At 39.1% G+C, this 22,049-nt stretch overlaps 1 protein-coding gene across 1 annotated transcript in view; it reads left to right on the forward strand.

Moving 5' to 3' along the window:
• LOC139746814 (ionotropic receptor 21a-like) overlaps positions 1-22,049 on the forward strand; it is a 179,106-nt gene that overhangs the window by 83,800 nt on the left and 73,257 nt on the right. The window contains exons 4-6 of the mRNA XM_071658394.1: positions 3,851-3,944; positions 16,928-17,080; positions 17,698-17,842. Of these exons, the coding sequence (XP_071514495.1) occupies positions 3,851-3,944; positions 16,928-17,080; positions 17,698-17,842 (392 nt within the window). The remainder of the gene's footprint in view (positions 1-3,850; positions 3,945-16,927; positions 17,081-17,697; positions 17,843-22,049) is intronic.

Below are 22,049 nucleotides of genomic sequence, written 5' to 3' on the forward strand. Positions count from 1 at the left end.
TCAATCAACACGTAATCCAATAACGCTCTCTGGCCATCTCTCCTACTTACATACGTATACTTATGTATATCTCTCTCTTTAAACCAGGTATTCCTAATCACCAATCCTTTTTCAGCACATATATGTACAAGCTCTTCACCATTTCCATTTACAACACTGAACACCTCATGTATACCAATTATTCCCTCAACTGCCACATTACTCACTTTTGCATTCAAATCACCCATCACAATAACCCGGTCTCGTGCATCAAAACCACCAACACACTCATTCAGCTGCTCCCAAAACACTTGCCTCTCATGATCTTTCTTCTTATGCCCAGGTGCATATGCACCAATAATCACCCATATCTCTCCATTAACTTTCAGTTTTACCCAGATCAATCTAGAGTTTACTTTCTTACATTCTATCGCATACTTCCACCATCCTTATTTCAGGAGTAGTGCTACTCCTTCCCTTGCTCTTGTCCTCTCACTATCCCCTGACTTTACTCCGATGACAATCCCAAACCACTCTTCCCCTTTACCCTTGAGCTTAATTTCACTCAGAGCCAAAACATCCAGGTTCCTTTCCTCAAAAATTTGGTATGGCAATGGGTAACCCTCTTTCACCTGTGCTAAGTAATCTTTATATGGAATTTTTTGAAACAAAATTACTAAAGGATATCTTACCTTCTAATGCAATTTGGTTTAGGTATGTAGATGATGTTCTTTGTGTTTGACCAACAAATGAAAATTTACAAATATTTCTCTCCTTACTTAACAATTTATTACCTTCCATCAAATTTACTGTAGAAAATGAAAATAATTGTATGTTACCATTTTTAGATTGCTTGATCCATAGACAAGGAAACAAGTTTAAGTTTAGCATATACAGAAAACCCACCAATGTATGCTCATATATCCATTATTACTCATCTCAACATGACAGAGTTAAATTATCATCATTTCAATCTATGTTCCTTAGGGCATTACGTATTTGCGGTCCAGAGTTTATTGATGATGAGTTTGGGAAGATATATTCTATTGGATCTAAGTTAAAATACCCTAGATCTTCCATTGATAAATCCCTTAAGTTAGCAAAGAAATAATCTTATAAAGCTGAGCCCAAACATCCCATTGACACTAAGAATCTTTTAGTTCTCCCTTTTGATAATAATTTCACTTTGCTTCCCATGCTGCTTAAATCCTTTAATGTAAATGTTGCCTTTAGCAACAATAATACTATAAAAAATATCTTAATCAGGAATTCACCAGAAAATTCTCTTGATTGCATCTATAAAGTTCCTTGTGGAAACTGTGATAAATTTTATGTTGATCAGACTGGTAAGGATCTTTCTGTTAGACTTAAGCAACATAAATATAGTATAAGAATGGGACAAGAATCAAGTGCCTTGTTTAATCATGGTAAAAACTATGATCATTGTATTGACTGGAGTAACGCCATCTCAGTTATTAACTATAACTCTATTACCAAGAGAAATATCATTGAATCTTCTATTACTAAATACACAAAGAATTATAATCTTAATACTAGTGATGGTCTATACAAATTATATAACTTTATTGTTGATAAGATTTGTAAAATAATAAGTCTATGAACGCTCGTTGTATGTTTTGGACAATCACATGTTTACCAAACGGCGTCCTAGCTTCGTCTCTTCGATATATATCAACTGACTGTTATATTTCTCTCTTGTGTCTCCCCTGATGATGTGATTATTACACGAAAGTGCACTCGGGAATTTTAGTGTTTCATTTTTCCCTGCGGACTCATAGGAATATATTGATCAGGCACAAAATTGTGATCCTTTCAATATATATATATATATATATACATATATATATATATATATATATATATATATATATATATATATATATATATATATATATATATATATATATATACAGAGCATCAGATTGGTGAAGAGCAGTGTGGTTTCAGAAGTGGTAGAGGATGTGTGGATCAGGTGTTTGCTTTGAAGAATGTATGTGAGAAATACTTAGAAAAGCAAATGGATTTGTATGTAGCTTTATGGATCTGGAGAAGGCATATGATAGAGTTGATAGAGATGCTCTGTGGAAGGTATTAAGAATATATGGTGTGGGAGGAAAGTTGTTAGAAGCAGTGAAAAGTTTTTATCGAGGATGTAAGGCATGTGTACGTGTAGGAAGAGAGGAAAGTGATTGGTTCTCAGTGAATGTAGGTTTGCGGCAGGGGTGTGTGATGTCTCCATGGTTGTTTAATTTGTTTATGGATGGGGTTGTTAGGGAGGTAAATGCAAGAGTTTTGGAAAGAGGGGCAAATATGAAGTCTGTTGGGGATGAGAGAGCTTGGGAAGTGAGTCAGCTGTTGTTCGCTGATGATACAGCGCTGGTGGCTGATTCATGTGAGAAACTGCAGAAGCTGGTGACTGAGTTTGGTAAAGTGTGTGGAAGAAGAAAGTTAAGAGTAAATGTGAATAAGAGCAAGGTTATTAGGTACAGTAGGGTTGAGGGTCAAGTCAATTGGGAGGTGAGTTTGAATGGAGAAAAACTGGAGGAAGTGAAGTGTTTTAGATATCTGGGAGTGGATCTGACAGCGGATGGAACCATGGAAGCGGAAGTGGATCATAGGGTGGGGGAGGGGGGGAAATTCCGGGGGCCTTGAAGAATGTGTGGAAGTCGAGAACATTATCTCGGAAAGCAAAAATGGGTATGTTTGAAGGAATAGTGGTTCCAACAATGTTGTATGGTTTCGAGGCGTGGGCTATGGATAGAGTTGTGCGCAGGAGGATGGATGTGCTGGAAATGAGATGTTTGAGGACAATGTGTGGTGTGAGGTGGTTTGATTGAGTGAGTAACGTAACGGTAAGAGAGATGTGTGGAAATAAAAAGAGCGTGGTTGAGAGAGCAGAAGAGGATGTTTTGAAGTGGTTTGGGCACATGGAGAGAATGAGTGAGGAAAGATTGACCAAGAGGATATATGTGTCGGAGGTGGAGGGAACGAGGAGAAGAGGGAGACCAAATTGGAGGTGGAAAGATGGAGTGAAAAAGATTTTGTGTGATCGGGGCCTGAACATGCAGGAGGGTGAAAGGAGGGCAAGGAATACAGTGAATTGGAGCGATGTGGTATACCGGGGTTGACGTGCTGTCAGTGGATTGAATCAAGGCATGTGAAGCGTCTGGGGTGAACCATGGAAAGCTGTGTAGGTATGTATATTTGCGTGTGTGGACGTATGTATATACATGTGCATGGGGGTGGGTTGGGCCATTTCTTTCGTCTGTTTCCTTGCGCTACCTCGCAAACGCGGGAGACAGCGACAAAGTATAATAAAAAAAAATAAATATATATATATATATATATATATATATATATATATATATATATATATATATATATATATATATATATATATATATATATACACACATATATATATATATACACACATATATATATATATACACACATATATATATATATATATATATATATATATATATATATATATATATATATATATATATATATATATATATATATATATATATATATATATATATATATATATTTGTGTGTGTGTGTGTGTGTTTATGTTTGTATGTGCGTGTGTATCATCTTTCTCGTTTTTGATTCTGTCTTTGAAATTGGCTTGATATTCAGTCTGAAAGCTTTGAGCATCTGTGTTATTTTCCAGCATGAATGTGAGAATAGGGCCGGAAGAAATATTTTTTCTTTTACGCTGTCAGAAATAAAAGTTATGAACAAACAGTATACTATAAGTAAGTAGATGCAGGATATATAAAAGTATCAATTGCTTTGGTCTCATAACATATTAATGGTTAAGAAAACACTTTTCTCACAGATATGTCTTGGTTGTACCTACGCTAGAACACCTGGAAATGTTCGTAAACTCGTATATTGGTGAGAGGACAGAAAATGTCGTGGGAGTAATAAAGGTACGGTTCCAATACTGTTTTTGATAGTCCCAATAGAGATAGAATATATATATTTATATATATATATATATATATATATATATATATATATATATATATATATATATATATATATATATATATATATATATATATATATATACATGTAAAGAGCACCAGATTGGGGAAGAGCAGTGTGGTTTCAGAAGTGGCAGAGGATGTGTGGATCAGGTGTTTGCTTTGAAGAATGTATGTGAGAAATACTTAGAAAAGCAAATGGATTTGTATGTAGCATTTATGGATCTGGAGAAGGTATATGATAGAGTTGATAGAGATGCTTTGTGGAAGGTATTAAGAATATGTGGTGTGGGAGGCAAGTTGTTAGAAACAGTGAAAAGTTTTTATCGAGGATGTAAGGCATGTGTACGTGTAGGAAGAGAGGAAAGTGATTGGTTCACAGTGAATGTAGGTTTGTGGCAGGGGTGTGTGGTGTCTCCATGGTTGTTTAATTTGTTTATGGATGGGGTTGTGAGGGAGGTGAATGCAAGAGTTTTGGAAAGAGGGGCAAGTATGAAGTCTGTTGGGGATGAGAGAGCTTGGGAAGTGAGTCAGTTGTTGTTCGCTGATTATACAGCGCTGGTGGCTGATTCATGTGAGAAACTGCAGAAGCTGGTGACTGAGTTTGGTAAAGTGTGTGAAAGAAGAAAGTTAAGAGTAAATATGAATAAGAGCAAGGTTATTAGGTACAGTAGGGTTAAGGGTCAAGTCAATTGGGAGGTGAGATTGAATGGAGAAAAACTGGAGGAAGTGAAGTGTTTTAGATATCTGGGAGTGGATCTGGCAGCGGATGGAACCATGGAAGCGGAAGTGGATCATAGGGTGGGGGAGGGGGCGAAAATTCTGGGAGCCTTGAAGAATGTGTGGAAGTCGAGAGCATTATCTCGGAAAGCAAAAATGGGTATGTTTGAAGGAATAGTGGTTCCAACAATGTAGTATGGTTGCGAGGCGTGGGCTATGGATAGAGTTGTGCGCAGGAGGATGGATGTGCTGGAAATGAGATGTTTGAGGACAATGTGTGGTGTGAGGTGGTTTGATCGAGTAAGTAACGTAAGGGTAAGATAGATGTGTGGAAATAAAAAGAGCGTGGTTGAGAGAGCAGAAGAGGGTGTTTTGAAATGGTTTGGGCATATGGAGAGAATGAGTGAGGAAAGATTGACCAAGAGGATATATGTGTCGGAGGTGGAGGGAACGAGGAGAAGAGGGAGACCAAATTGGAGGTGGAAAGATGGAGTGAAAAAGATTTTGTGTGATCGGGGCCTGAACATGCAGGAGGGTGAAAGGAGGGCAAGGAATAGAGTGAATTGGAGCGATGTGGTATACCGGGGTTGACGTGCTGTCAGTGGATTGAATCAAGGCATGTGAAGCGTCTGGGGTAAACCATGGAAAGCTGTGTAGGTATGTATATTTGCGTGTGTGGACGTATGTATATACATGTGTATGTGAGTGGGTTGGGCCATTTCTTTCGTCTGTTTCCTTGCGCTACCTCGCAAACGCGGGAGACAGCGACAAAGCAAAAAAAAAAAAAAAGAAATTGTATATATATATATATATATATATATATATATATATATATATATATATATATATATATATATGTATATATATATATATATATATATATATATATGTATTTATATATGTATTTGTATTTATAATATTATCTATACTTTGTCGCTGTTTCCCGCGTTAGAGAGGTAGCGCAAGGAAACAGACGAAAGAATGGCCCAAGCCACTCACGTCCACATTTATATACATACACCTCCACACACTCACACATACATACCTATACATTTCAAATTATATATTTATTTATCTATCTATTATTTATTTTGCTTTGTCGCTGTCTCCCGCGTTAGCGAGGTAGCGCAAGGAAACAGACGACAGAATGGCCCAACTCACCCATGTACACATGTATATACATGCAGGTCAACACACGCAAATATACATACCTATACATCTCAATGTATACATGTATAGACACGCACAGACTTATACATATACACACATGTACATAATTAATACTGTCTACCTTTATTTATTCCCATCGCCACCTCGCCACACATGGAATAACAACCCCCTCCCCCCTCATGTGTGCGAGGTAGCACTAAGAAACGACAACAAAGGCCCTATTCGTTCACTCTCAGTCTCTAGCTGTCATGTAATAATGCACAGAAACCACAGTTCAAAGTATATATATATATATATATATATATATATATATATATATATATATATATATATATATATATATATATATATATATATTTTTTTTCTTTCTTTTTTTGCTTTGTCGCTGTCTCCCGCGTTTCCGAGGTAGCGCAAGGAAACAGACGAAAGAATTGGCCCAACCCACCCCCATACACATGTATATACATACGTCCACACACGCAAATATACATACCTACACAGCTTTCCATGGTTTACCCCAGACGCTTCACATGCCTTGATTCAATCCACTGACAGCACGTCAACCCCGGTATACCAAATCGCTCCAATTCACTCTATTCCTTGCCCTCCTTTCACCCTCCTGCATGTTCAGGCTCCGATCACACAAAATCTTTTTCACTCCATCTTTCCACCTCCAATTTGGTCTCCCTCTTCTCGTTCCCTCCACCTCCGACACATATATTCTCTTGGTCAATCTTTCCTCACTCATTCTCTCCATGCGCCCGAACCATTTCAAAACACCCTCTTCTGCTCTCTCAACCACGCTCTTTTTATTTCCACACATCTCTCTTACCCTTACGTTACTTACTCAATCAAATCACTTCACACCACATATTGTTCTCAAACATCTCATTACCAGCACATCCATCCTCCTGCGCACAACTCTATCCATAGCCCACGCCTCGCAACCATACCACATTGTTGGAACCACTATTCCTTCAAACATACCCATTTTTGCTTTCCGAGATAATGTTCTCGACTTCCACACATTCTTCAAGGCTTCCAGAATTTTCGCCCCCTCCACCCACCCTATGATCCACTTCCGCTTCCATGGTTCCATCCGCTGACAGATCCACTCACAGATATCTAAAACACTTCACTTCCTCCAGTTTTTCTCCATTCAAACTCACCTTCCAATTGACTTGAACCTCAACCCCACTGTACCTAATTACCTTGCTCTTATTCACATTTACTCTTAACTTTCTTCTTTCACACACTTTACCAAACTCAGTCACCAGCTTCTGCAGTTTCTCACATGAATCAGCCACCAGCGCTGTATCATCAGCGAACAACAACTGACTCACTTCCCAAGCTCTCTCATCCCCAACAGACTTCATACTTGCCCCTCTTTCCAAAACTCTTGCATTCACCTCCCTAACAACCCCATCCATAAACAAATTAAACAACCATGGAGACATCACACACCCCTGCCGCAAACCTACATTCACTGAGAACCAATCACTTTCCTCTCTTCCTACACGTACACATGCCTTACATCCTCGATAAAAACTTTTCACTGCTTCTAACAACTTGCCTCCAACACCATATATTCTTAATACCTTCCACAGAGCATTTCTATCAACTCTATCATATGCCTTCTCCAGATCCATAAATGCTACATACAAATCCATATGCTTTTCTAAGTATTTCTCACATACATTCTTCAAGGCAAACACCTGATCCACACATCCTCTACCACTTCTGAAACCACACTGCTCGTCCCCAATCTGATGCTCTGTACATGCCTTCACCCTCTCAATCAATATCCTCCCATATAATTTACCAGGAATACTCAACAAACTTATACCTCTGTAATTTGAGCACTCACTCTTATCCCCTTTGCCTTTGTACAATGGCACTATGCAGGCATTCCGCCAATTCTCAAGCACCTCACCATGAGTCATACAGTCATATATATATATATATATATATATATATATATATATATATATATATATATATATATATATATATATATATATATATATATATATATATATATATATATATAATATATATATATATATATATATATATATATATATATATATATATATATATATATATATATATATATATATATATATAAAATATATATATATATATATATATATATATATATATATATATATATATATATATATATATATATATATATATATATATATATATTTTTTTTTTCTTTTTTTTTTATACTTTGTCGCTGTCTCCCGCGTTTGCGAGGTAGCGCAAGGAAACAGACGAAAGAAATGGTCCAACCCCCCCCATACATATGTACATACACACGTCCACACACGCAAATATACATACCTACACAGCTTTCCATGGTTTACCCGGGACGCTTCACATGCCTTGATTCAATCCACTGACAGCACGTCAACCCCTGTATACCACATCGCTCCAATTCACTCTATTCCTTGCCCTCCTTTCACCCTCCTGCATGTTCAGGCCCCGATCACACAAAATCCTTTTCACTCCATCTTTCCACCTCCAATTTGGTCTCCCTCTTCTCCTCGTTCCCTCCACCTCCGACACATATATCCTCTTGGTCAATCTTTCCTCACTCATTTTCTCCATGTGCCCAAACCATTTCAAAACACCCTCTTCTGCTCTCTCAACCACGCTCTTTTTATTTCCACACATCTCTCTTACCCTTACGTTACTTACTCGATCAAACCACCTCACACCACACATTGTCCTCAAACATATCATTTCCAGCACATCCATCCTCCTGCGCACAACTCTATCCATAGCCCACGCCTCGCAACCATACAACATTGTTGGAACTACTATTCCTTCAAACATACCCATTTTTGCTTTCCGGGATAATGTTCTCGACTTCCACACATTTTTCAAGGCTCCCAAAATTCTCGCCCCCTCCCCCACCCTATGATCCACTTCCGCTTCCATGGTTCCATCCGCTGACAGATTTACTCCCAGATATCTAAAACACTTCACTTCCTCCAGTTTTTCTCCATTCAAACTCACCTCCCAATTGACTTGACCCTCAACCCTACTGTACTGTATATATATATATATATATATATATATATATATATATATATATATATATATATATATTTTATTTATTTCTTTTATTATACTTTGTCGCTGTCTCCTGCGTTTGCAAGGTAGCGCAAGGAAACAGACGAAAGAAATGGCCCAACCCCCCCCCCATATACATGTATATACATACGTCCACACACGCAAATATACATACCTACACAGCTTTCAATGGTTTACCCCAGACGTTTCACATGCCCTGATTCAATCCACTGACAGCACGTCAACCCCGGTATACCACATCGCTCCAATTCACTCTATTCCTTGCCCTCCTTTCACCCTCCTGCATGTTCAGGCCCCGATCACACAAAATCTTTTTCACTCCATCTTCCCACCTCCAATTTGGTTTCCCTCTTCTCCTCGTTTCCTCCACCTCCGACACATATATCCTCTTGGTCAATCTTTCCTCACTCATTCTCTCCATGTGCCCAAACCACTTCAAAACACCCTCTTCTGCTCTCTCAACCACGCTCTTTTTATTTCCACACATCTCTCTTACCCTTACGTTACTCACTCGATCAAACCACCTCACACCACACATTGTCCTCAAACATCTCATTTCCAGCACATCCATCCTCCTGCGCACAACTCTATCCATAGCCCATGCCTCGCAACCATACAGCATTGTTGGAACCACTATTCCTTCAAACATACCCATTTTTGCTTTCCGAGATAATGTTCTCGACTTCCACACATTCTTCAAGGCCCCCAGAATTTTTGCCCCCTCCCCCACCATATGATCCACTTCCGCTTCCATGGTTCCATCCGCTGCCAGATCCCCTCCCAGATATCTAAAACACTTCACTTCCTCCAGTTTTTCTCCATTCAAACTCACCTCCCAAATGACTTGACCCTCAACCCTACTGTACCTAATAACCTTGCTCTTATTCAGATTTACTCTCAACTTTCTTCTTCCACACACTTTACCAAACTCAGTCACCAGCTTATGCAGTTTCTCACATGAATCAGCCACCAGCGCTGTATCATCAGCGAACAACAACTGACTCAATTCCCAAGCTCTCTCATCCCCAACAGACTTCATACTTGCCCCTCTTTCCAAAACTCTTGCATTTACCTCCCTAACAACCGCATCCATAAACAAATTAAACAACCATGGAGACATCACACACCCCTGCTACAAACCTACATTCACTGAGAACCAATCACTTTCCTCTCTTCCTACACGTACACATGCCTTACATCCTCGATAAAAACTTTTCACTGCTTCTAACAACTTTCCTCCCACACCATATATTCTTAATACCTTCCACAGAGCATCTCTATCAACTCTATCATATGCCTTCTCCAGATCCATAAATGCTACATACAAATCCATTTGCTTTTCTAAGTATTTCTCACATACATTCTTCAAAGCAAACACCTGATCCACACATCCTCTACCACTTCTGAAACCACACTGCTCTTCCCCAATCTGATGCTCTGTACATGCCTTCACCCTCTCAATCAATACCCTCCCATATAATTTACCAGGAATACTCAACAAACTTATACCTCTGTAATTTGAGCACTCACTCTTATCCCCTTTGCCTTTGTACAATGGCACTATGCACGCATTCCGCCAATCCTCAGGCACCTCACCATGAGTCATACATACATTAAATAACCTTACCAACCAGTCAACAATACAGTCACCCCCTTTTTTATTAAATTCCACTGCAATACCATCCAAACCTACTGCCTTGCCGGCTTTCATCTTCCGCAAAGCTTTCACTACCTCTTCTCTGTTTACCAAATCATTTTCCCTAACCCTCTCACTTCGCACACCACCTCGACCAAAACACCCTATATCTGGCACTCTATCATCAAACACATTCAACAAACCTTCAAAATACTCACTCCATCTCCTTCTCACATCACCACTACTTGTTTTCACCTCCCCATTTGCGCCCTTCACTGAAGTTCCCATTTGCTCCCTTGTCTTACGCACTTTATTTACCTCCTTCCAGAACATCTTTTTATTCTCTCTAAAATTTAATGATACTCTCTCACCCCAACTCTCATTTGCCCTTTTCTTCACCTCTTGCACCTTTCTCTTGAACTCCTGTCTCTTTCTTTTATACATCTCCCACTCAAGTGCATTTTTTCCCTGCAAAAAATCGTCCAAATGCCTCTCTCTTCTCTTTCACCAATACTCTTACTTCTTCATCCCACCACTCACTACCCTTTCTAATCAACCCACCTCCCACTCTTCTCATGCCACAAGCATCTTTTGCGCAATCCATCACTGATTCCCTAAATACATCCCATTCCTCCCCCACTCCCCTTACTTCCATTGTTCTCACCTTTTTCCATTCTGTACTCAGTCTCTCCTGGTACATCCTCACACAGGTCTCCTTCCCAAGCACACTTACTCTCACCACCCTCTTCACCCCAACATTCACTCTTCTTTTCTGAAAACCCATACAAATCTTCACCTTAGCCTCCACAAGATAATGATCAGACAACACTCCAGTTGCACCTCTCAGCACATTAACATATAAAAAGTCTCTCTTTCGCACGCCTGTCAATTAACACGTAATCCAATAACGCTCTATGGCCATCTCTCCTACTTACATAAGTATACTTATGTATATCTCGCTTTTTAAACCAGGTATTCCCAATCATCAGTCCTTTTTCAGCACATAAATCTACAAGCTCTTCACCATTTCCATTTACAACACTGAACACCCCATATATACCAATTATTCCCTCAACTGCCACATATATATATATATATATATATATATATATATATATATATATATATATATATATATATATATATATATATATATATATATATATATATATATATATATATATATATATATATATAGGGAGAATAAAAAGATGTTCTGGAAGGAGGTAAATAGGGTGCGTAAGACAAGGGAGCAAATGGGAACTTCAGTGAAGGGCGTAAATGGGGAGGTGATAACAAGTAGCGGTGATGTGAGAAGGAGATGGAATGAGTATTTTGAAGGTTTGTTGAATGTGTCTGATGACAGAGTGGCAGATATAGGGTGTTTTGGTCGAGGTGGTGTGCAAAGTGAGAGGGTTAGGGAAAATGATTTGGTAAACAGAGAAGAGGTAGTAAAAGCTTTGCGGAAGATGAAAGCCGGCAAGGCAGCAGGTTTGGATGGTATTGCAGTGGAATTTATTAAGAAAGGGGGTGACTGTATTGTTGACTGGTTGGTAAGGTTATTTAATGTATGTATGACTCATGGTGAGGTGCCTGAGGATTGGCGGAATGCGTGCATAGTGCCATTGTACAAAGGCAAAGGGGATAAGAGTGAGTGCTCAAATTACAGAGGTATAAGTTTGTTGAGTATTCCTGGTAAATTATATGGGAGGGTATTGATTGAGAGGGTGAAGGCATGTACAGAGCATCAGATTGGGGAAGAGCAGTGCGGTTTCAGAAGTGGTAGAGGATGTGTGGATCAGGTGTTTGCTTTGAAGAATGTATGTGAGAAATACTTAGAAAAGCAAATGGATTTGTATGTAGCATTTATGGATCTGGAGAAGGCATATGATAGAGTTGATAGAGATGCTCTGTGGAAGGTATTAAGAATATATGGTGTGGGAGGCAAGTTGTTAGAAGCAGTGAAAAGTTTTTATCGAGGATGTAAGGCATGTGTACGTGTAGGAAGAGAGGAAAGTGATTGGTTCTCAGTGAATGTAGGTTTGCGGCAGGGGTGTGTGATGTCTCCATGGTTGTTTAATTTGTTTATGGATGGGGTTGTAAAGGAGGTAAATGCAAGAGTCCTGGAAAGAGGGGCAAGTATGAAGTCTGTTGGGGATGAGAGAGCTTGGGAAGTGAGTCAATTGTTGTTCGCTGATGATACAGCGCTGGTGGCTGATTCATGTGAGAAACTGCAGAAGCTGGTGACTGAGTTTGGTAAAGTGTGTGGAAGAAGAAAGTTGAGAGTAAATGTGAATAAGAGCAAGGTTATTAGGTACAGTAGGGGTGAGGGTCAAGTCAATTGGGAGGTGAGTTTGAATGGAGAAAAACTGGAGGAAGTGAAGTGTTTTAGATATCTGGGAGTGGATCTGTCAGCGGATGGAACCATGGTAGCGGAAGTGGATCATAGGGTGGGGGAGGGGGCGAAAATTTTGGGAGCCTTGAAAAATGTGTGGAAGTCGAGAACATTATCTCGGAAAGCAAAAATGGGTATGTTTGAGGGAATAGTGGTTCCAACAATGCTGTATGGTTGCGAGGCGTGGGCTATGGATAGAGATGTGCGCAGGAGGATGGATGTGCTGGAAATGAGATGTTTGAGGACAATGTGTGGTGTGAGGTGGTTTGATCGAGTAAGTAACGTAAGGGTAAGAGAGATGTGTGGAAATAAAAAGAGCGTGGTTGAGAGAGCAGAAGAGGGTGTTTTGAAATGGTTTGGGCACATGGAGAGAATGAGTGAGGAGAGATTTACCAAGAGGATATATGTGTCGGAGGTGGAGGGAACGAGGAGAAGAGGGAGACCAAATTGGAGGTGGAAAGATGGAGTGAAAAAGATTTTGTGTGATCAGGGCCTGAACATGCAGGAGGGTGAAAGGAGGGCAAGAAATAGAGTGAATTGGAGTCATGTGGTATACAGGGGTTGACGTGCTGTCAGTGGATTGAAGCAAGGCATGTGAAGCGTCTGGGGTAAACCATGGAAAGCTGTGTAGGTATGTATATTTGCGTGTGTGGACGTGTGTATGTACATGTGTATGGGGGGGGGGGTGGGGCCATTTCTTTCGTCTGTTTCCTTGCGCTACCTCGCAAACGCGGGAGACAGCGACAAAGTATAAAAAAAAAAAAATATATATATATATATATATATATATATATATATATATGTATATATATATATATATATATATATATATATATATATATATATATATATATACATATATATATATATATATATACATACATATATATATATATATATATATATATATATATATATATATATATATATATATATATATATATATATATATATATATATATATATATATATATATATATATATATATATATATATATATATATATATATATATATATATATATATATATATACATATATGGTTTTCTTTTTTTTTTTTTTTTTTGGCTTTGTCGCTGTCTCCCGCGTTTGCGAGGTAGCGCAAGGAAACAGACGAAAGAAATGGCCCAACCCACTCCCATACACATGTATATACATACGTCCACACACGCAAATATACATACCTACACAGCTTTCCATGGTTTACCCCAGACGCTTCACATGCCCTGATTAAATCCACTGACAGCACGTGAACCCCGGTATACCACATCGATTCAATTCACTCTATTCCTTGCCCTCCTTTCACCCTCCTGCATGTTCAGGCCCCGATCACTCAAAATCTTTTTCACTCCATCTTTCCACCTAAAATTTGGTCTCCCACTTCTCCTCGTTCCCTCCACCTCCGACACATATATCCTCTTGGTCAATCTTTCCTCACTCATTCTCTCCATGTGCCCAAACCATTTCAAAACACCTCTTCTGCTCTCTCAACCATGCTCTTTTTATTTCCACACATCTCTCTTACCCTTACGTTACTTACTCGATCAAACCACCTCACACCACACACTGTCCTCAAACATCTCATTTCCAGCACATCCATCCTTCTGCGCACAACTCTATCCATAGCCCACGCCTCGCAACCATACAACATTGTTGGAACCACTATTCCTTCAAACATACCCATTTTTTCTTTCCGAGATAATGTTCTCGACTTCCACACATTCTTCAAGGCTCCTAGGATTTTCGCCCCCTTCCCCACCCTTTGATCCACTTCCGCTTCCATGGTTCCATCCGCTGCCAGATCCACTCCCAGATATCTAAAACACTTTACTTCCTCCAGTTTTGCTCCATTCAAACTTACCTCCCAATTGACTTGACCCTCAACCCTACTGTACCTAATAACCTTGCCCTTATTCACATTTACTCTTAACTTTCTTCTTTCACACACTTTACCAAACTCAGTCACCAGCTTATGCAGTTTCTCACATGAATCAGCCACCAGCGCTGTATCATCAGCGAACAACAACTGACTCACTTCCCAAGCTCTCTCATCCCCAACAGACTTCATACTTGCCCCTCTTTCCAAAACTCTTGCATTTACCTCCCTAACAACCCCATCCATAAACAAATTAAACAACCATGGAGACATCACACACCCCTGCCGCAAACCTACATTCACTGAGAACCAATCACTTTCCTCTCTTCCTACACGTACACATGCCTTACATCCTCGATAAAAACTTTTCACTGCTTCTAACAACTTGCCTCCCACACCATATATTCTTAATACCTTCCACAGAGCTTCTCTATCAACTCTATCATATGCCTTCTCCAGATCCATAAATGCTACATACAAATCCATTTGCTTTTCTAAGTATTTCTCACATACATTCTTCAAAGCAAACACCTGATCCACACATCCTCTACCACTTCTGAAACCACACTGCTCTTCCCCAATCTGATGCTCTGTACATGCCTTCACCCTCTCAATCAATACCCTCCCATATAATTTACCAGGAATACTCAACAAACTTATACCTCTGTAATTTGAGCACTCACTCTTATATATATATATATATATATATATATATATATATATATATATATATATATATATATATATATATATATATATATATATATATATTTAGAAATCTCGAATCTTTAAATAATTGGCTTTTTACGAATAGAGAAGTGGAAGTTAAGGTGAAGTTTTAAAGGTTATTCTATTGAAGATATCCTATAGTTTAATTCATCTGTGTGTAGAGGATTGCAGTTATGTTCTTTGTATCAAATGGGCAACACCGCTTGCTGTCTTCACTTAGTAATCTGGTCTGGATAGATGGATGTATTATGCCAAAAGCTAATTAATGCTTTATATGCTGATATCAATAGTAACCATGGATTGTACGAACCAGCTAAGTCGTGATCCGTAAGCTACTGTTAGGAGAAGTTAGAGCAACAGTCAGCCCAGGCCAGTAAATTATTACAAATTGCACATGCACAACAAAAGCTGGTCAAGAATATTTGAATCTGAATTTTGGATAATAATTGATTTTTACTTTTGAAGCATCAAGACAGAACAGTTGTTACTATACGTATGAGAATGATGTATTATAATGAGAATATTAGAATTATCAAAAATATTATGAATATAGAATTAAAAGATGAATCAACATGAGAGAATAAGCCTCGTAACAGTAGGGGACTTTATCGACGCGTAGAATCAGAATATATCATGTACAAGGGGAAGGTGATGAATCTGAGAAATCAAATCAAAGAACATGATAACTGTCACGATAGGAAAGATGATTCTTTCTTTCATACCTGGTCTCCGTCTCCATCGTATCCATTCTTTATTTTTCCTATGTAATGCACCAAAACCATAGCCCCTTATTTCATAAATAGACCGCTCAGAGCGTTTTGTAGCTCCCCGGCTGCTTCATGTCCACAGGTTCAGTCCATTGATAGCACGTCACCCCCGTATGGCACATCGCTCAAATTCACTCTATCTTTTGCACGTCTGTCACCTCTCTTCATACCACATTAGGTATCGGTTGCGATGGAAACATAATTCTTACAGAGATGTTGTGTAAAGAAACGTTGGGCTAACTTGACAAAGCAAGTTAGTTTGCTGAATATTATGCAAGAAGCATTTTTGTGAGTATTTTACTTAATTATCATTTTAACGCCTTGTCATATGTTAAGGATGTATATAAGAGATTTCATAGACTGTAATTGGGAATAACGGAAATAGCGGAGAACAGGCTGACGCATAGACATTTTCAGTACTTCAAAAAAAAATTCCTTGTCGATAATAGTGTTTACATAGTCGAGCACCGAGGGGGAGTGGGTGATGTTCATGAACCAGCTGTACTATAGCTTGTGATCTATCCCACAGTCTGACACTGAGGGGGAGTGGGTGCTGTACATGAACCAGCTGTACTGGGGTCCGGGAGTGAGGCGTATCAACACCTGGTACCACCACAGGTTCACCCGTCAGTTAGACCTCTTCCCTGACAAACTGGCTGACCTACAAGGCGCCGTGATCAAGGTAGGTAGATAACTGTCACAATATCGTTGAATTATGTAAGGAACTGTATATAAAAATATGATTATATGTGAAGTATCATTAACCCCAAGAAGCGCCTTGGTCAGAGATAGTTAAACAGTAATGTATCAATCAGGATAAAGTGAAGAAAGAGAAAGGTGTTGAAAACTACATCATCATGGAATGGCAAGACATACCCCCACATACCTGTGGTTAAGGCGAAAAGAAAAAAAAGACGCCTTCAGTGAGGCTGTACATCGTCTAGTGGTGCAAGGGACTACAGTCTCGTCGATGAACTTCTCACTAAAAGTGTCCATTATTTCCTTGCGACCAGAAGTAACAGAGTCTTGAAGCTGTAGTAACCCTTCGGTGAGAGGGAACTCAAAGTTATACGATAGATAATGGAATATCGTCAAACGTTTGATAGAAGCCAGATTCTTCTCCGGAATACAGGTGATCATGTGTCCCCAAACCGTTATAACTCAGCTACTCCCTTTCCATGGGAAGACATCAAATTACGTCAGCCTTTTATTTACTACTGAGCTGTGTGATGTGAGAGGTTTGAGCATGCAGGTGGTGTGCGTAAACGTGGTAATGAGCTTCACTTCTATAATCCCCAGGTGTCACATTTCAACTATGGGCCGTACAGCTTCGTCCGTCGGGCAGAGAATGACACGGTCTTGTTACGCTTTGGCATGGACGTGGAGATTGTCAAAGCCGTCGGACGTGTCCTCAACTACACTCCTGAGTTTACTTCACCTATAGGTATCGTCCAGTCAATAATTTCATACAGCTACCGGTGCTATTGTAGATATCAAATACTCGCAATCAAATGAGCATAATTATCATAGTGGTGCAAGATATACCGTTATCTCATAATGTAATATTCATATGTACAGATGTGTTAATTCATTTATATCTATTATACTTTGCCGCTGCCTCCCACGTTAGCGAGGTAGCGCAATGAAACAGATGAAGGGATGGCCCAACCTACGTACATGTACATACCTACACATTTCAACGTATATATATATATATATATATATATATATATATATATATATATATATATATATATATATATATATATATATATATATATATATATATATAAATATATATATATATATATATATATATATATATATATATATATATATATATATATATATATATATATATATATATATCTTTTCTTTCTTTCAAACTATTCGCCATTTCCCGCGTTAGCAAGGTAGCGTTAAGAACGGAGGACTGGTCCTTTTAAGGAATATCCTCACCTGGCCACCTCCTCTGTTTCTTCTTTTGGAAAATTAAAAAAAAAAATGATGAGTGGGGAGGATTTCCAGCCATCCGCTCCCTCCCCTAGCCCCAGGGACATATATATATATAAATTTCTTTCTTTTATACTATTCGCCATTTCCCGCGATAGCGAGGTAGCGTTAAGAACAGAGGACTGGGCCTTTGAGGGAATATTCTCACCTGACCCACTTCTCTGTTCCTTCTTTTGGAAAAAGAAAAAACAGAAAAATGAGAGGGGAGGATTTCCAGCCCCCCGCTCCCTTCCCTTTTAGTCGCCTTCTACGACACGCAGGGAATTCGTGAGAAGTATTCTTTCTCCCCTATCCCCAGGGATAAATATATAAATATATATATATATATATATATATATATATATATATATATATATATATATATATATATATATATTTTTTTTTTTTTGCTTTGTCGCTGTCTCCCGCATTTGCGAGGTAGCGCAAGGAAACAGACGAAAGAAATGGCCCAACCCACCCCCATACACATGTATATACATACGTCCACACACGCAAATATACATACCTACACAGCTTTCCATGGTTCACCCCAGACGCTTCACATGCCTTGATTCAATCCACTGACAGCACGTCAACCCCGGTATACCACATCGCTCCAATTCACTCTATTCCTTGCACTCCTTTCACCCTCCTGCATGTTCAGGCCCCAATCACACAAAATCTTTTTCACTCCATCTTTCCACCTCCAATTTGGTCTCCCTCTTCTCCTCGTTCCCTCCACCTCCGACACATATATTCTCTTGGTCAATCTTTCCTCACTCATTCTCTCCATTTGCCCGAACCATTTCAAAACACCCTCTTCTGCTCTCTCAACCACGCTCTTTTTATTTCCACACATCTCTCTTACCCTTACGTTACTTACTCGATCAAACCACCTCACACCACACATTGTCCTCAAACATCTCAATTCCAGCACATCCATCCTTCTGCGCACAACTCTATCCATAGCCCACGCCTCGCAACCATACAACATTGTTGGAACCACTATTCTTCAAACATACCCATTTTTGCTCTCCGAGATAATGTTCTCGACTTCCACACATTCTTCAAGGCTCCCAGAATTTTCGCCCCCTCCCCCACCCTATGATCCACTTCCGCTTCCATGGTTCCTACCGCTGCCAGATCAACTCCCAGATATCTAAAACACTTCACTTCCTCCAGTTTTTCTCCATTCAAACTCACCTCCCAACTGACTTGACCCTCAACCCTACTGTACCTAATAACCTTGCTCTTATTCACATTTACTCTTAACTTTCTTCTTTCACACACTTTACCAAACTCAGTCACCAGCTTCTGCAGTTTCTCACATGAATCAGCCACCAGCGCTGTATCATCAGCGAACAACAACTGACTCACTTCCCAAGCTCTCTCATCCCCAACAGACTTCATACTTGCCCCTCTTTCCAAAACTCTTGCATTCACCTCCCTAACAACCCCATCCATAAACAAATTAAACAACCATGGAGACATCACACACCCCTGCCGCTAACCTACATTCACTGAGAACCAATAACTTTCCTCTCTTCCTACACGAACATATTCCTTACATCCTCGATAAAAACTTTTCACTGCTTCTAACAACTTGCCTCCCACACCATATATTCTTAATACCTTCCACAGAGCATCTCTATCAACTCTATCATATGCCTTCTCCAGATCCATAAATGCTACATACAAATCCATTTGCTTTTCTAAGTATTTCTCACATACATTCTTCAAAGCAAACACCTATATATATAAATATATATATATATATATATATATATATATATATATATATATATATATATATATATATATATATATATATATATATATATATATATATATATATATATATGTATATATATATATATTTTCCTTTGTCGCTGTCTCCCGCGTTTCCGAGGTAGCGCAAGGAAACAGACGAAAGAAATGGCCCAACCCACCCCCATACACATGTATATACATACGTCCACACACGCAAATATACATACCTACACAGCTTTCCATGTTTTATTCCAGACGCTTCACATGCCCTGATTTAATCCACTGACAGCACGTCAACCCCGGTATACCACATCGATCCAATTCACTCTATTCCTTGCCCTCCTTTCACCCTCCTGCATGTTCAGGCCCCGATCACAAAAAATCTTTTTCACTACATCATTCCACCTCCAATTTGGTCTCCTACTTCTCCTCGTTCCCTCCACCTCCGACACATATATCCTCTTGGTCAATCTTTCCTCACTCATTCTCTCCATGTGCCCAAACCATTTCAAAACACCCTCTTCTGCTCTCTCAACCACGCTCTTTTTATTTCCACACATCTCCCTTACCCTTACGTTACTTACTCGATCAAACCACCTCACACCACATTTTGTCCTCAAACATCTCATTTCCAGCACATCCACCCTCCTGCGCACAAGTGATTGGTTCTCAGTGAATGTAGGTTTGCGGCAGGGGTGTGTGATGTCTCCATGGTTGTTTAATTTGTTTATGGATGGGGTTGTTAGGGAGGTGAATGCAAGAGTTTTGGAAAGAGGGGCAAGTATGAAGTCTGTTGTGGATGAGAAAGCTTGGGAAGTGAGTCAGTTGTTGTTCGCTGATGATACAACGCTGGTGGCTGATTCATGTGAGAAACTGCAGAAGCTGGTGACTGAGTTTGGTAAAGTGTGTGAAAGAAGAAATTTAAGAGTAAATGTGAAAAAGAGCGAGGTTATTAGGTACATTAGGGTTGAGGGTGTTATATATATATATATATATATATATATATATATATATATATATATATATATATATATATATATATATATATATATATATATATATATATATATATATATATATATATATATATATTTACCTCCTTCCAGAACATCTTTCTATTCTCCCTAAAATTTGATGATACTCTATCACCCTAACTCTCATTTGCCCTTTTTTTCACCTCTTGCACCTTTCTCTTGACCTCCTGTCTCTTTCTTTTATACGTCTCCCACTCAATTGCATTTTTTCCCTGCAAAAATCGTCCAAATGCCTCTCTCTTCTCTTTCACTAATACTCTTACTTCTTCATCCCACCACTCAATACCCTTTCTAATCAACCCACCTCCCACTCTTCTCATGCCACAAGCATCTTTTGCGCAACCCATCACTGATTCCCTAAATATATCCCATTCCTCCCCCAGTCCCCTTACTTCCATTGTTCTCACCTTTTTCCATTCTGTACTCAGTCTCTCCTGGTACTTCCTCACACAAGTCTCCTTCCCAAGCTCACTTACTCTCACCACCCTCTTCACCCCAACATTCACTCTTCTTTTCTGAAAACCCATACAAATCTTCACCTTAGCCTCCACAAGATAATGATCAGACATCCCTCCAGTTGCACCTCTCAGCACATTAACATCCAAAAGTCTCTCTTTCGCGCGCCTGTCAATTAACACGTAATCCAATAACGATCTCTGGCCATCTCTCCTACTTACATAAGTATACTTATGTATATCTCGCTTTTTAAACCAGGTATTCCTAATCATCAGTCCTTTTTCCGCACATAAATCTATAAGCTCATCACCATTTCCATTTACAACACTGAACACCCCATGTATACCAATTATTCCATCAACTGCCACATTACTCACCTTTGCATTCAAATCACCCAGC

This window comes from Panulirus ornatus, chromosome 5 (genome assembly GCF_036320965.1).
Source record: "Panulirus ornatus isolate Po-2019 chromosome 5, ASM3632096v1, whole genome shotgun sequence".
In the NCBI taxonomy this organism is placed as follows: Eukaryota; Metazoa; Arthropoda; class Malacostraca; order Decapoda; family Palinuridae; genus Panulirus; species Panulirus ornatus.